Source organism: Mus caroli, chromosome 5, assembly GCF_900094665.2.
Source record: "Mus caroli chromosome 5, CAROLI_EIJ_v1.1, whole genome shotgun sequence".
Lineage (NCBI taxonomy): Eukaryota > Metazoa > Chordata > Mammalia > Rodentia > Muridae > Mus > Mus caroli.
This window is the reverse complement of record NC_034574.1, coordinates 58,629,553-58,647,182: the sequence shown is the minus strand read 5'-3', so window position 1 is coordinate 58,647,182 and position 17,630 is coordinate 58,629,553. Positions and strand designations below refer to the sequence as shown.

Genomic DNA, 17,630 nt, shown 5'->3' with positions numbered 1-17,630 from the left:
TCTTTCTTTCTTTCTTTCTTTCTTTCTTTCTTTCTTTCTTTCTTTCTTTCTTTCTTTCTTTCTTTCTTTCTTTCTTTCTTTCTTTCTTTCTTTCGGTATGAGGTGGGGAGAGTTTCAAGAGAGACTCACTACATATTCCTGGCTGTACTGGGACTCACTCTGTAGACCAGACTGGCTTTAAATTCAGAGATCCTCCTGCCTCTGCCTCCTAAATGCTGGGATTAAACGTGTGTGACACTACACCCAGCTACACCCAGCTTTTAAACACAGTTTTTAAACATTTTTTAAAAATTCTGTGTGTATGTGTGGCTTTAAGTATGTGTGAGTGCAGTGCCCTCAGAGTTCAGCAGAGGGCGCTGGATCTCCTTGAGCTGGAGTTACAGGCAATTGTGAATCACGAAAAGGAACTGAACGCAGGGCCTTTGGGAGAGTGCTCTCAACCACTGAGTCACCCAGCCTCTCCAGCACCCCTTTCTTTCTTTTTTTTTTTTTTTTTCTTTCCTCATTTGGTTTTTTGAGACGGGGTTTTCTCTGTGTATCTTTGGCTGTCCTATACTTGCTTTGTAGACCAGGCTGGCCTCAAATTCACATCCAGGTGCCTCTGCCTCTTGAGTGCTGGGATCAAAGGCATGCACCTTCATGCCCAACTCTCCAGCCCCTTTTTAAAAATATGTTTTAAAGTATTGTGTCTTCTCTGAAAATAGACTAGTGCACATGTTATCTTTGAAGTTGTACATGCTCCTTACAGATCCCGAGAGAACCTCCATGAGGCAATGTTGTCATCTCTACACGCCCTGCATCCTGGTCATGTTTCATCTGACCACTTGTTCAGTATCAATAGAAGTCACTGAGTTTTGAGAAGTGGAGGAAAGGGAAGGACTCTTGACTGCTGGGATACATCTGGCAATGTCTGGAGACACTTTGGGTTGTCACAAGCCTGAAGCAGGGCTGGGTTCAGGCTGAGGAATTAGGCTGGGTGGGGAGATTTGTAGCTGGCAGAGGCCCCAGAGTTGCTGGACATCGTAGAATGCTCAGGCTAGTCCATTTCAACAGAAAGTTACCCAGCCCCAAATGTCAATAGCTCTGGGGTTGAGAAATCCTCGCACTGTGTCAACAGTGTATGTCTATGAAAGATAACATTTCAAAGCCACAAAATGGTCACAGCTAACACGGTCGCCAGCAGTGCATTGTGGGGTAAACTGAGGGAGTGATTGCTTCCTAAGACTCTCACCCCAACCCCTGAGGCTGTCTACCCAAGATGCTCCGACTTTAAGGGAAAAGTGTACGAACTTAGATTATTATTTCTATTTATTGACTTAATGAAAAACAAATACCTGTGCCTTGACTACTCTGTGAACTCTTGGGAGTTTTGATGTTCAAGAAAGAAGGACACCCACTGCCTACATAGACCAACTATGTATGAAAAGTTACTTATTTATTTTGAAAATGACATTGTATTTATTTTGTGGACATGTGTGTATATGTATAGTTTGTGTGTGTCAGGGGATGCATGCCACATGCCTCAGGTGATGGGTCTCTCTGTCCACCAGATCCTACAGGTTGGCTTCAGGTGGCTTTACCAGCTGGTCCTATGTATTTATTTCGTATTTATTTTGAGATAGGTTCTTACTGTGTAACCCAAGCTGACCTTGAACTCACAATCTTCCTGCCTCTACCTCCTCGGTGCCAGGATTAATTGGGCATATATTGTTACACCCATCTGACTGTTGAACTTTCAAAACCAAGCATAAGGGATCTCTTTCTTTCTCTTTTTAAAATTTATTCATTTAATTTTGAGACAGGACTTCACTGTTATGCTGGCTGGCCTAGAACTCCATATAGACTAGGCTGGCCTCAAGTTCACAAAGAACTGTTTGGATTAAGCCATTTAGCCCAGGTAAAATCTTTATTCTATAAAGGAGAAAACAGAGTCAACCCATAAGAAGGAGCAGACCTGAGGGAGGAGGGAGGGTCCTCTGAGGAAGTGTCCTACTTGCTGAATTCATTATTTCTGCTCGGTCAGCCAGGAAATTGCTCCTTTTTGCTTAAAGCCAACTTGAATTCAATTTGTCACTTGCAACCAGCAGCATTCTGACTAATACACCACCAGGTTAATATCAGTAATATTTCAAGAATTAGCAACACAACGAAACAGGGAGATTGAATTTGACATTGGTTCTTTGATTACAAAGATGAAGTTAGAGAGGCTGGAGAGATGACTCAACATTTTAGGAGCGCTGGTTGTGGCTCTTTTTAAAGACCCTGGGTTCAATTCCCAGCACCCAGAAGGTAGCTCATAACTCTCTGTAGCTTCAATTCTAGGGGGTCTGGGACCTTCACAGACATACATGCCAGCAAACCACTAATGCACATAAAGTAAAAGAAATAAACCTTTAAAAAATCCTAGCGTGTTCATTTAATGGACTTAGAGACTCTAACATGGGCCAAATGTTCTGTGTTAGACGTTGGAAGCATGAGATCGAAGAGCAAGTGAACAGGACCGGAGAGATGACTCAGCAGGGGGAGGTAGTTCCCACCAAGCCTGAGGACCTGCATTCCATCCCTGAGACCCACCTGACAGAAAGAGAGAATGACTCCCAAAAGTCACCCTCCAAACTCTCCACCTGTGCCTCAGCATCAATAAAGAAATAGAACTTAAAAACAGACAATAAAAGAAGCAAGCACAAACAATCGCAGCAACAACAAAAGATCCTCTGGTAACTCTTACTCTAACTGAAGAGAGAGGAAAGGATCAGGGGCCGGAGAGATCGCTCAGTGGCTAAGAGCACTGGCTGCTCTTCCAAACTCACAACGGTCTGTAACTCCAGCATCCTCAGGCAGACAGGCATGCGGGCAAAATGCCTTTAAAGGAAGGATCAATTGATATGACTGTGGTGAGCCTGCAGAAGGGACAGTTACCTCTGAGGTGGTGACTGGCTAAAGCAAGGTTGTCACAGTGTTGGAAGGGAAGAGTAGGGCTTTGAAAGGCATCCTATCTGGACAGAACATGTTAGAAGGGCCGGTGCAGAGGACTAGCAAGGTAAACCTGGGTCACTACCAACAATACATTATCACTTGTTATGTGTGCTTCCAGAGGGTGATCTGATAGTGGGGTGAGAGGGGGGCCAGAAAGGGGATTTGGAAGGACTGGGTAACAAACGCTTTGGGAAGCCATCAAAGTGTTTTATGCAGGGAAAGCAACACGGTGCGTATTTCAAATATTATTCTGTTAAATAGGCATGGTAATAGTTACCATGTAAGGTTGTTGTGAAAACTGCACATGCGTTAAGTTGATTAGATACTTAAAAATGGATAAGCCAAAAATCCACCTTATTCTGTTCCAAACACTATTAAAAACTCAGAACAGAATATCCATTGGTAGGTGGGATTATGGGAAATTCATGCTAGAGGTGTAGACTTGACTTTAAGGAATCTCAAAGTCTCTTCAGTAACATAGTCTGATTCAGTTAGGGTTGGGGCTATGGCTCAATTGGTAGTTTGTTTGCCCAGTGTGTTCAAAGCACTAGATTTGATCTCTAACACGTATGTAAACTAGGGATGGCGGGCCAGACTGTGTTAATGGCACCAGAGTTGGGAACGGAAGGGTAACAATTTTAAGGCCATCCCCAGCTATATAACAAATTCAAGGACAGTCAGGGCTGTGTGAGGCCTTCATCTTAAAAAACAAAAGCAAGCTGGGCGTCGTGGCGCCTGCCTTTAGTCCCAGCACTTGGGAGGCAGAGGCAGGCGGATTTCTGAGTTCGAGGCCAGCCTGGTCTACAGACTGAGTTCCAGGACTGCCAGAGATACCCTGTCTGGAAAAAAAACCAATCAACCAACCAGACAAACAAACAAACAAACAAACCAAAACCAAAACCAAAACAAAAGCAAACAAGCAAGCAAAACAAAAGCTTGAACTCCAAGTTAGTCTGCAGTGAGCTGGACCATTCTGGTTCCCTCTAAACTAGGACATTTCAAATTGAGACAAACTTTTCAAGATCATTCTAGAACTAGAAGAACGCTATCGGTCATATGGTTTCCAAAAACCTCTGAGAAGTAGAATCTAAAGCAACCTACGATCCACAGCAATTTGGTTCTTAGCTAGCTTTAGCTTAATGCATATTTTTGAAGTAAAAACTAATTCTAAAGAATGCTTCTCCTGGGTCACAAGGAGAAACAAGAAGGAAAAATACTTTGTTGTAGCATAAAATAGCAAATATCTCTCTCTCTCTCTCTCTCTCTCTCTCTCTCTCTCTCTAAGAAAGGGCTGAGAGGAGACACAGGAAACAAGTTCACTTCAGGCTACCAAAGCATTGCAAGATTTCTCTTTGGTGCAATAGGTCACTGGGTTATGCAGCGAATTTCACTATCTTACTGATTTCAAGGGACTGCTTAGGCCATTTATCTAGGCTAGTGGTTTAGAAATGTTAAGGCCACCCGAGAAGTAACTTGGAGCCATGATTATTTAAGACCAAAATCCTCCGAGATGGCTCAGTGGCCTGTGCCACTTGTAGTCAAGCCTGCCGACCTGAGTGAGTTTGTTTTCTAGGCCCCACGTGGCAGGAGGAACCAACTCCAGCAAGATGCCCTCTGACCTCTGCGAGCGTACCATGGCACGTGCACAAGGACTGGTGTGTGTCTCTTGTGTGTTTGAACAGGCCCACGAGCATCCACTGGCACACACACGTATGCTGTCATGCATAAATGTAAATTTCGGAAACAACAAGCAGAGTTGATGAAGTAGAGAAAAAGGAGACTAAGGACTTTTTACAGCTATTTTGGATGTAACAAATGAGCTTGAGATCATAATGCAGTTTATTTCCTGCTAAGGGAAGATGTGACTGAAACCATTAGGCTAAATATATAAGATATATATTAACATGAACCCAGAATCCAAAGGAAAGGACGGACTACATAGAGCAGCTTTGTGTTCCTGGACACTTTTTCTGTTCTTACATATTTGAAATTTTAATTCCTTAGAATAAATTACTCCCCCCACACCCCCACATTATAAAATGTTGATAACCTTTCCTTTCGTCTTAAAAAATGTAACAAGTATTTCAAGTCATTTATTTTTCTCCAGTGAACTATTTATCCAAGAAGTTAACTCTATCTCCAGATGTCAGTCTCCTGTGAGGCTGTGTCCCATCAAAGTCCCTAGATTACCCTTTAATAGAAAAGATTTAAAATAAAGACCTTTTGATAACACTGCCAATCATAAATATCATGCACACAGCAGCTGAATTTGATTCTGAACATGGCTGAATTTGATCTCGCTGAACGTCCAACCTGAAGACGAGAATAATGAGAACGAAGGCCTATTTCATGGCTGTTACGAGGGCCAAACTGACCTGTGCTGCGCGCACAGTAGGAACTGCTATTTTTTATGCACTTTCATTATTGTTTTAATACATGGAGCTTTTCCCAGCACAAACTCTGGCTTCTGAGATATCCCATCTTAAATACCTCTCCCCCAAATAGGGCCTATTCTTCTCACATTTATGGTTGGTTTCATTTAGCTCCCGACACATGTTGTCCCACCTGTTTTGCTATGGGACCCATGTAGTGCCAAACGTGAGCTGTAAATCATTTCATTTTCTGTATTTAATAAGCATAGGTGAGCTACCGGCGATTCCCCTTACCACAGCTAAGTGCCACCAAGCATAGGAGCAACAAACCCGTATTAGAATGATTGTGTAGTCACATTATTCTGCCATCGGAAGGTATTGTCAGAAAAACACAATCTCTATAAAGTGTTGCTTTCCCACTGAATAAAACTGGACTCCTGTTCTCACATCTAACTACATAACTGTGTACTTTAAAAATGACCTCAAAGGGCAGCTGTGAAGGAAACCAAATAAATCAATATATTAGTACCAATGGTGGAAGATGAGACACATCCAACTTTAAATATAAAATTGGAGGACAGAATTTGTAAGTTAGCGTGAACTTAGTGGTGTTGAATTTTGGCAAACTGTCCCTTAAAAGAATGTTTCCTTTAACCCCCAAGCACCCCCCCCCCCACCGCCACCCCATTCTGAAGCTCTTGTGAGAAGCCAGCTGTACAGTACCTTGATCAGGTTGTGTCCCACAGTGTAGACAGCTGTTAAATTTCCCTTCTCTCCTGGCGCATGCATACCTGTGCCAAACCCATGCCAAGCAACAAGGTAAGGGTTGTGAATTGTAATCCAATATTTGACACGGTCTCCAAAGGTCTGGAAGCAGTATGTGGCATAGTCGTTGAAGAGATCGATCATAGTTGCATTTTTCCAGCCCCCATATTCTTCCTGGAGCGTCAAAGGCAAATCCCAGTGGTACAAGGTAACAATCGGCTCGATATTCCTAAGTACCAGCGAGTCCAGAAGTGCACTGTAGTATTGGAGACCTTTTGCATTCACTGCTGCTACTGTTCCATTGGGAAACAACCGTGGCCAGGAGATTGAGAACTGATAAAAAGAAACTCCTAAAAAATCCAGAGCCAACAAGTCTTTTTCCAAAAAGATGTAACTGTCAGTGGATCTGTCTGTGCCGTTGACACCTCTCAGGTGTGAGTAGACGTACCGATCCCAGATCGAGGGTCCTCTTCCATCTGTCTTCCAACTCCCTTCCACTTGAAATGCTCCGGTCCCAACACCCCAGGAAAAGTTTTTAGGGAAAGTGTCATAGAGGAACAGCTGACTTGGGTTTACCGGACTCACGTACTGTTTTTTATCCCATATTGCTTTCCCGTCTCCAGAGAAGCTGGTAACAGCTCGCAGCAGAACAAACGCAGACAGCACGGCAGATCTTTGCAGTGCCCTGTTGGACATTGTTTTCCTAGAGCGTGTGTTTCTTTCATCAGAGCTGAAGAAAATCCATTCATTCCCCGGAGACCCTGCTGCACAGCCTGTCTTCATTTACCACTAACTGCTGGACTGTCTTTATCAGCGCTCCAGTAAAAGCCTGTGATTGTAAAGCCCTGTCAATGATTAGCCTGGACCGGGAGACTTAGGATGGGTCATGAGAGCCACGCAATTTGAGGGAGGTGGCCTCGTTGCCGTCAACAACCTGTGTCGTCTTCTTGGGGTGAGGAAAATCCGACCGGTGAAAAATGCACCCGGGACACTAATTTGAATGTGTTAAATAAATGTATGGAAACCATGCCTGAGAATGGCGTTTTCTCCGTAGTCTTTCACATGGCCGAAGACCTTTCTGAATGTTTTGAACTTTATTGAATAAGGGATCTACTTTTCTATTTTTAGAGTTTGACGGTAATTTCAACATCTCCCATTTTAGGAAAAGCAATTTTACATACAAGTCAATAGCCAGAAGTAAATAATTAAAAGCAGGCTATTACACGTCAACCAAAACCATACACACGTAAGAACAGTCTTTTTTTTTTTTTTTTTTTTTTGGTTTTTCGAGACAGGGTTTCTCTGTATAGCCCTGGCTGTCCTGGAACTCACTTTGTAGTCCAGGCTGGCCTCNTAGCCCTGGCTGTCCTGGAACTCACTTTGTAGTCCAGGCTGGCCTCGAACTCAGAAATCCGCCTGCCTCTGCCTCCCAAGTGCTGGGATTAAAGGCGTGCGCCACAACCGCCCGGCCGTAAGAACAGTCTTAATGTTATCTATTTCAAAAAAAAAAAAAACTTAGTTGAACATGGTGGCTCAGGGAGGCTGGAGCAGGAGGATTGCTGAGTTTAAGGACAGCCTAAGTTATGTAACTGAAAGCCATAATGGCTACAGAGCAAGACTCCATTTCAAAGACCCCCAAATCAAATCAAGTAGCCAGGAGCTTTGTGACTGGAGCACTTTGGAGGTAGAATCAAAAGGGACAGAAGTTCAAAGTTGTAGGCTACACGGGGAATCTGAAGTCAGCCCGGGGTTACATGGCACTGGATATGAGAGACAATTTGAGTTTGAGGACTCGTTGGGGGTCTATGAATTTAATTTCTTTTGGCAGAACTAGAGATCAAACCTAGGTCTTTCGGATGCTAAGCAAATGCTTTACCATTGGGCAACATCTCCAGTTCTCTTTTTACTTTTATTTGAAAGCAGAGGTGCAATACGCTACCCATGAACTCGATATGTAGTACAAGCTGGCCTCAAAGTTATGGCAATTCCCCTGCCTCAGGCCTGCATCACCAGGCCCATCAGGGTACTTAAACTTTTTTCTTTTTTAAGCAAAGTCTCACTACAAAGCCCTGTCTGATTCAGGACTCAATTCTGCACTCTGGTTTCCTGTTACATAAGAAGTAGCACACATTGGGTATGTGATGGTGATATCTTTAATCCCAGCACTTGGGAGGCAGAAGCGGGTAGTGACCTACACAGTGGTTCCAGGCCAGTCAGAGCTACACAGTGAGACCCAGCCTCAACAACAACAACAAAACAAAAGCCCAAGAAGCATACTAAAAATATATATTTTATGGATTATTATGAGGGTAGAGTTACCACATGTAAGGCAGTTAGACCAGAGTTTAACACATAAATGCTCAATGAACAAAATTGAGGCAGGTTCTTAGACAGTGTAGTTAGTAGTAGATGGTGTCTTGAAGGTGAACTTAATAACTGAGTTAACCAGTGAGATTGAACAAATCGGGAATGAATAAGACAGTAACCAACACAAAATCATAAGAAAATACTCACAGTTGCTACCAAATTGTGTTTTGATGGTGATCTGATTTAATTTTCATATATATATGAAAATGAATATATAAATATATTTTCTTTAAGATTTTATTTATTTTATATATATATGAGTACACTGTGGCTGTCTTCAGACACACCAGAAGAGGGCATCAGATCCCATTGCAGATGGTTGTGAGCAACCATGTGGTTGCTGGGATTTGAACTCAGGACCTCTGGAAGACCAGTCAGTGCTCTTTACCACTGAGCCATTTCTCCAGCCCTCATATATATATATATACATATATATATATATATATATATATATATATATATATACATATATATATATATATAACTAAAACCCTGTATTTACAGAGGCTGGAACGTAGTTCATCAGTTAAGAGCACTTGTTGCTCTTGCAGAGGTCTTGAGTTTGATTCCCAGCACTCATATGGCAGTCCACAACCAGCCGTAATTTTAGTTGAGGGAATCTGATGCCTTTTTCTGACCTCCAAAGGCTCCAGGCATACGCGTCATATTTATATACATATGGGCAAACAGATGCACTCACATAAAATAAGAATAAATAAACAAATCTTAAAAAATAACCCTTAAAGATTAAACAAAATGTATATGTGTATATCTCAGTGAAAGTAAAGTTTTTTAATGAGAAACTAGATGTTTTCCTACCAAAGCAGGAAGAAGCAAAGATGTGGACTCTCACTGATGTGTGTGTTAGTGTGTGTGTGTGTGTGTGTGTGTGTGTGTGTGAGAGAGAGAGAGAGAGAGTTCCTGTTGACTGATCTTTGGGCTTCCCTAATACTCTATCTTCTTCACTTGATCCAGTACCACAGTAGAATCTCTACGTAATCCAAGAAAAGGAAACAATACACACACGCTAGGAAGCAACAAATAAAACTGTAAGCTCATAGGTGATCATGATTGTTTATGAGAAAAAAAAAATCCCCAAATTAATCAACTGAAAAACCGGGTTCAAACAAACAACTAGGATATAAAATGAAAGATAATATAGAAAAGCCAGTTAATTGCTTTCTTGTACACCAGCAATAAAAACTTAAATTTTGACAATGGAAAGGTTGTATTGGGGTTGGGCACATGGTTTAGGGGGTAAAAGCATTTCCTATGCAAGTCTTGAGTTTGAATTCCCCGTAAACATGCAAGAACAGAAAACTCAACGTGGGGCCTGCTTGCTGCGGCGGTGCACACCTTTAATTCCAGGGCTGGAGGCAGAGGCAGACAGACCTCTGGGAGCTCTAGGTCTGCGTGGTCTACATAGTGAGTTCTGGGCCAGTGAGTGTCATATAGTGAGACTCCGGGGTTTTGTATTGTTGTTTTGTTTTTTAAGTTGATACGGCCATAGGTGTCTGTAGCTCCAGTCTGGGGGGTTGAAAAGACAGGCAAAATTTGTTTTCTCCACACACAAAAATTCTTTGTTACTATAATATACACAAACTATAAAGAAATAAGTTTATAACTCTAAATCATGACAGTGTCTAGAGAACGATGGAAGGAGATTGCCGGGTCGACTCCCGCGGCATCATCCAATTCCGGGGACCGGGGACCGCAGCCTCTCAAACTCTGACGTCATCAGGATCCGGAGACATATTCATTCTAGAAAGTGTGCGCAACCAGTTGTTCTCTTCAGACACTCGAGACTCAAACTCTAGAGGGCTCAAAGGAAAGAACATTTCTATTTCTACACAGATGTCATAGGAGGCCGAAAAAGAGCTTCAGTTGGCCGCCTAGCCCCGCCCAGCCCCCGCCCAGCTTCTTCCCCCTTCCCCCAATCAGCCCAGGTGGATTAAGGTTTAGTAAGAAGCCCGGTCCTGGGGGGTTTGGTCTGGGGGACTTTTGGGATAGCACTTAAAATGTAAATGAAGAAAATACCTAATTAAAAAAAAATAAATTAAAAAAAAAAAAAAAAAAGAAGCCCAGTCTTAAAGGAATGAGGAAGAGTTAACAGAGAAGAACGCCCTTCTTCCTGAGTCCTCTGCATGAAAAGGCATGAGTGTGAGTTCTCCTATGTATGTTTGTGGACACTAACATACCTGGTAATGCACACAAAGTAAGTTAGTTAGGTTACATTTTTAAAAAAGATAGTGCCAGGGCTGGGGGGGGGGGGTGTAGCTCGGTTGGTAGAGTTCGTGCTTAGCATGCTTAAAGCCCTAGGTTCAATTCCTAGCGCTGAATGGTGGTGCAGGCTCATAATCTCAGCACTTGAGTAGTGGAAGCAGGAAGTTCAGAAGTTCAAGGCCTGGGGCTGGAAAGATGGCTCAGCAGTTAAGAGCACAGACTTCTCTTTCAGAGGTCCTGAGTTCAATTCCCAGCAACCACATACATGGTAGCGTACAACCATCTGTAATGGGATCTGATGCCCTCTTCTGGCATGTAGGCATATATGCAGATAAAACACTCATACATATAAAATACATGTAAAAAAAAAATCTTAAAAAAAAAAAAAAAGAAGACATTCAAGGCCATTCACTGCTATGGAGTGAGTGTGAAATAAGCTTGGGTTACACCAGACTCTGTCTTAGAATAAAATAAAATGTTCAAAACAAAATTTGGTCTGGGGAGATGGTTCAGTAGCTAACTGCCAGTCATGTAGGCAGCAATATTGAGGACCAGAGCTTGGAGTCCCAGGTCTCACATAGATGTCAGTCAGGTGGGCATGGTAGCCCCCGGAAGTTCCAGTGCTTGGGAGTTGGAGATTAGAGGAAACCACTGGAGCAAGCTGGCTATCTAAGGCTAGGAAAGACCGAGGAAGACTCCTGTGGTCCATCTCAGCACGAGTGAGCACACACACAAGTGCGCGCACACACACAGGTGCACATGTGAGAAGAAGAAGAAAATTCTCTTTGCATTAGCCTATTATAATTTCCCTAATATTTCACCTCCTTATAGATGAATCTTAAATAAAAAAACAAAATGAGAAGTATGTAAGTACTTTCTCCATGAGGGAGACCACAAAACTCGAATAAGAAGACCTTAAAGTAACAAGCTAGATGAAGTTTTGAGTTCCTGTGACCGCAGCACTTGGTGGCTGAAGGCAGGGGACTCAGTTGAAGCTTAGTCTCAGATACATGGCCAGCCTGAGCTAAGTGAGACTTGTTTAAAACAACGACAACGACAACAACAACAACAACAACAACAAAACAACAAACCAAGATCTATATAAATGGAGATAGTCCAGATTAACATTTAAAAATGCATGTATTATAATTTTTTTCTGCTATATTTTTTTTCAGGCACTAGGGATGGAGTTTTGTTGATAGAGTGCTTATCTTGCTTCACTAGGCTCTGGGTTTGATCCCCAACCCTCTGTAGGCTGAGGTTAGTGTGACACAGTGAGCTTGAGGCCAGCCTGGGTTATACAAGAGACCCTACCTCAAAACAAATAAATCAACCCCCCCCCCAACAAACCAAATCAAACTAAAACCAAAACAATAACCCTCAACAACAACAACACAACAAAATAGCCAATTTTCTATGGAATTTGATTAACAGACTCAATAAAATCTCAGTTAAAAACCCAGACAGTAAACACCAACATCTACCTCCAAAGTTTTTATTATCCCTGGCTGACACTCTTCAGCCAGTGAGTAATTCCTGCCCACCCTCCATCCTTTCAGCCCCTGGCAACCATCGTTCTACTTTATGTCTATAAATTTGACCACTCCATGAACCTTATATTAGCAGGATAATGGGGCGCTTTTCCTTTGTGTCTAGTTTATTTAATTTAGCATGAGCCCAGGGTTGATGCATGGTTGATGTCACTTCTGCTGCCGCTGTTGTTGAGATGGATTCGCTGTGTTGCCCAGATTGGCCTCAAATTCCTAGACTCAGGCAGTCCTCCTGCCTCAGCCCCAGAGTATCCAGAAAGCTGGAACAATTGAGGCAGGAGACTGCTTAGCTCTCATTTTTAAGGGCTTTGCTTTTGAGATGAGGTCATGATATTATCCCAGGCTAATATATAGACCTGAAATAGGAGCTCTTTATATCAATAAAACAGCAAACCTTTTGTGTGTATGTGCTTGTGAAGGCTAAAGGACAATTTAAGAAAGATATCTACATGAAAGCATAAAGTTGGGTGTAATATTTTACAATCTAGACAGCAAGGCATTAAAGATATTTATTTAGGGCTGGAGAGATGGCTCAGCAGTAAGAGTACTGACTGCTCTTCTGAAGGTCCTGAGTTCAAATCCCAGCAACCACATGGTGGCTCACAACCATCTGTAATGGGATCTGACGCCCTCTTCTGGTGTGTCTGAAGATAGCGACAATGTACTTATAAATAAAATGAATATTTAAAAAATATTTATTTATTAATTTATTTATAGACAGGTTTTCTCCATGTAGCTCTGACTGTCCTGGAACTCATGATGTGTAACCTCAGACTCAGAGATCTGCTGGCCTCTGCCTCCTCAATAGGTGATTTTTAAACTTATTTGCCCTAAAATAAAATTAGCTTTTTAAAACAAAAGCTGGCAGTTTAGAGATATCTTCTCTCTTCTGGTTAATGAAGCAAACTTGACATGGTTGTGTTTTTTTGTTGTTTTTACATTAATTTGTGTGTGCCTCTCTTTGTGCCTTGCTCTCTGTGTTGGTGCATATGTACAGTGTTGGACGCCTTGTTGGAGTTGGTTCTCTCCTTTTACCACGTGGATCCTGGACATTGAACGCAACTGAAGTTGTCAGGCTTGGTAGCAAGTGCCTTTACGGGCTGAACCATCGTTTTGGTCACTGCCTTGGCTGTCCTGGAACTTTCCAATCAATCAATCAATCAATAAATGTAAAGAAATATAGTAATTAAACTATATTAATTAATTCAGGTCTGTGTTCATTTGCAACATTTTCCTTGCTATGTAGAACAGGCTGGCCCCCAGCTGACAAAGATTCACCTGCCTCTGCCCTCATGCAAGATTTGTTTTGTTTTGTTTTGTTTTATGTTTTCCAGAGACAGGGTTTCTCTGTGTAACAGAGCCCAGAGCCCTGGCTGTCCTGGAACTCTGTAAACAGGCTGGCCTTGAACTCACAGAGTCTGCCTCTACTTTCTGAGTGCTGGGATTAAATGTGTATGCCTTCTGGCGGTGATGGCACACACCTTTAATCCCAGCACTTGGGAGGCAGAGGCAGGAGGATTTCTGAGTTTGAGGCCAGCCTGGTCTACAAAGTGAGTTCCAGGACAGCCAGGGATACACAGAGAAACCCTGTCTCAAACCCCTCCCCCCCAAACAAACAGACAAACAAAAAAAAAGGTGTACGCCAACCCCCACACCTGGCCTGGCAAGATTTTTTTATGTATATTTTGTGGAAGACATTAGACCTCCTTGTGTTAGGGCTTTTAAATTCAGACCTGTAAGAGTGGCAGACCTTTAATCCCAGAACCCTGTAGATAGGCAGTTCTGGAGGCAGGAACTCCATCCTTGTGAGTTCCAGGCCAGCCAGGGCTACACAGGGAAACCCTGTTCAGTTGATCAATCAGTTAAATACTTCGGGCCTATACTCATTTGAAGTGTTTTCCTTTTGAGACAGGACCTTGCTACCTTTCCCAGGCTGGTCTCAAACTCTGGCCTACCAAGGGTTGAGATGACAGGTGCACAGCATCATGACAGACCCTGAAAGACCTTTTGCTTAAAAACAAAAATACAGAGGAGGAGGCAATGCATTCAATCTCTTTCAACCTCATGGCAAGGAAGACGACGAGAAAGATCTTCATGAAATCCCAGTCTTTCTATTGAGAAGATTTTGAACCGTGAATGAGGGCTCTGGGCTCGCATCATGAAAGGCTTTGTGCTTGTTCTAGTCCCTTCTCTCCTTGGCCACCACCGCCTCTTCTTTCCCCTCCTTTTCTTCCTTCTCTTCCTCCCTCTTCTCCTTTTGGAAATGGAATACTGTCATGTTTCCCAGGCTGCTCTTAAACAAACTCTAGGACTCAAGGGATCTCCCCATCCCTGCCTCCGGTAATCGGGGCTGCACTCATACTCAACCGAATTTCAGATAGGTAAGGTCCCTAGCAGGCTGGGGGATGGCTCAGCAGGTACAGTGCTTGCCATACACTCATTAGGGCTGGAGTTGATACCCAAATCCAACTCCCAGGCATGGTGACCCACCTGTAATTCCATCTCTCCAAAGATGAGGCTGGAGGACTCGGAAGCAAATTGGCTCACTACTAGCATAATTACTGAGCTCTGGGTTCAACTGAGCAATCCCCTGGAGAGTCCTGATGTTAGTCTTGGGCTTCTACATCCTAAGCACACATGTATGTGAACTTACACACATACACACACACATGCCCACACACTCCAACATCCATGTACACGGGTATGCATACTACACACGCACCTAGACACAGGCCTGAAACCAAGAAGGTTCTAAGAGACCTACGGTATCCCTCATGTGGTTGGTCTTCCTATAGCAGGAGTTTGTAAGGAAATAGTAGTATTTTCCTCCATTTCCCAGTGTCTCACATCCTTTCTGAGTCAATAGCAGTCTTGGCATTGACTTACAATACATAGAAAAAAAAAGATTACACCTAACTATCGCTACAAAATGCTATTGAAACATTCATTGCTCTGTCTATACATGCCCTTAAGATTGCCAGTGAGAACTGGGCTGGGTGGTGCAGGCCTGTAATTCCAGCTGCTTGGGAGGCAGAGCCAGGATGATCCGGAGTTCAAGGTCATGCTTGTCTACATAGCGTGTTCAAGGTCAACCAGGGCTAGAAGATAAACCCCTCCGCTAAACAAACCAAACCTTCCACAAGTTCAAGGCCTTCCAGGCAAGTTGGCCAGACCCTGTCTCAAAATAACCACAAAATCAAACAGAAAAGACAGAGTTATAGTTGAGAGGTGAAGTGATGGGTAGCAAGTGAGAGTCCCTGTGTTCAATGCCCGGGCCAATAGATATTTTAGGGAATTGTAATTTGAGATTATTCACATAATCAAATTTGTGTGTTAACAGTGAGATGGTACACTTCTTATTATTTTAAAAGGGAAAGTCCTTTTTCATGTAAGTAAGTATGTAGATTTGCTTGGCAGAAACTTCCTATCAGATATAGGATATAAATATCACCAGGCATAGTTTATATACCTGTAGCCCACTCAAGAGTTAACATGTTAATTGGGTGTCATCTAAGAATTAAGATCACTGACGGAGTTCATACCCGATTTCCTAAATTAGAATATGTTGCTCTGAACGGTGACAGGTGATTGTATTCCTAAATGTCTCCAAGGTCATTTAGGTCATTAGTCCGATCCAAGGGTTCAGACTGCAGAGGTCACAGAGGGACTGCCTGACAGACAGTTTTCTGTGAGGAAAACATTCCAACGAACCCAATGAATCAGGACTTGCAAATATTTATCCAGAGGGTGGAAGGTCATTTGTTGCGGCACAGTGAAGATTCAATTGATTTCTGCTGATTTTTCAAAGCCTAGTGAAAGACAATGTGACCATTGTGCTCTTGAGGATGGTTTCAAAGTGAGTCAGGAGTCCTATGGCTTAGATAAGTTAAGGGAGACAGAGGCATTGATACAGGAGTCACACAGATGTGATTAGAATATAAAGGAGGGCCAGGAGTCAGGTCCCGTGCCTTGCTTCTATGCCATTTTCAGAGCACTGCCTTACCTGTCTGTGTCTGGGGATGAGGCTCATGTATGTGGATTAGGAACTATCAGATCCAACTGTTCACAAGTTGAGGAAGAACTAAGAAAGATCCTATTGTCAATATTCTAACTTTTGGGACAGAGAGTTTTTTCATGGAACATAGACAATTAATTCCCCTAGCATTTCTGTTCCCAAGTGGGAAGGAAAATAGTTCTGATTTTCACAAAATTGGCTTTGTTGATAAAAAAAGAAATTCCCACAGCTTCTCTTTTAAGAATTCAAGCAAAGATACTGAGCACTATATAAGCAGATCTAAGACATAATATTTCCATTCAGATGTGTCTTTTCAACACCAGGTCTTCAATCATTAGGGAAAAGCAGACAGACAACAACAAACAGGGGTTAGAGAGATGGCTCAGCAGGTAGTAGCATCTACTGTTATTGCCCGGGGTTGGGTCCCCAGCCTGGCGTAAAATGGGTGTGGTGGTGCAGGTCTGTAATCTGACTCAGCATTTGGGAGGCAGATGCAGGAGGCTCAGAAGTTCAAGAAGTCTTAGCTACATTGCAAGTCTGAGGGCAATCTAAAATACATGCTATTCTGTCTTAAAAAGAAAAAGAAAAAATATATACAGAAAATAATGATACAAAACCATACAAGTTTACTTTTTCATTCTTTTTTTGAGACTAGGTCTTTCTGTATAGCCTCAGCTTGTCCTGGAGCTTGCTATGTAAACTCAGATACCCTCTTGCCTCTTTTCCCCAAGGACCGGGATTAAAGGTGTGAGCCACTATACCCAGTTGCAAGTTTTCTTTTTTTCTTTTTTGATGGATCGGGCTGTGGTGGTTTGAATATGCTTGGCCTAGGGAGTGGCACTATTAGGAGGTATGGCCTTGTTGGAGGAAGTGTGTCATTGTGAGGGTGGGCTTGGAGACCCTCCTCCTAGCTGCCTAGCAACAGTCTATTCCTGGCTTCCTTTGGATGGCAGATATGCACTGGAACTTTCAGCTCTGCCAGTGCTGTGCTTCCTGCCATGATGATAATGGACAGAACCTTACAACCTGTAAACTGCCCCCGATTAAATGTCCTTTATAGGAATTGCCTTGGTCATGATGCCTCTTCACAGCAATGGAAACCACAACTAAGATAAGGACTTTATTTTTAAAAAGATTTATTTTAAAATTAGGTGTCGGGCTGGAGAGATGGCTCAGAGGTCAGGAGCACTGGCTGCTCTTCCAGAGTTCAATCTCCAGCAACCACAGGATAGGTCACAACCTTATCTGTAATGAGATCTGGTGCCCTCTTCTGGCCTGCAGGCATACATGCATGCAGAACACTGTATACATAATAAGTAAAAATGGTTTTTTTTTTTTTTTTTTTTTTTTTTTTTGGTTTTT

General features: G+C 42.7%; 1 protein-coding gene across 1 annotated transcript in view; it reads right to left on the bottom strand.

The window, feature by feature from the left end:
- The window catches only part of Klb (klotho beta), a 37,597-nt gene extending 30,611 nt beyond the window's left edge, over positions 1 to 6,986 (bottom strand). Inside the window, exon 1 of the mRNA XM_021162758.1 lies at positions 6,072 to 6,986. Within this exon, the coding sequence (XP_021018417.1) occupies positions 6,072 to 6,896 (825 nt within the window). The 5' untranslated portion in view covers positions 6,897 to 6,986. The remainder of the gene's footprint in view (positions 1 to 6,071) is intronic.
- Positions 6,987 to 17,630: the final 10,644 nt, after the last annotated feature.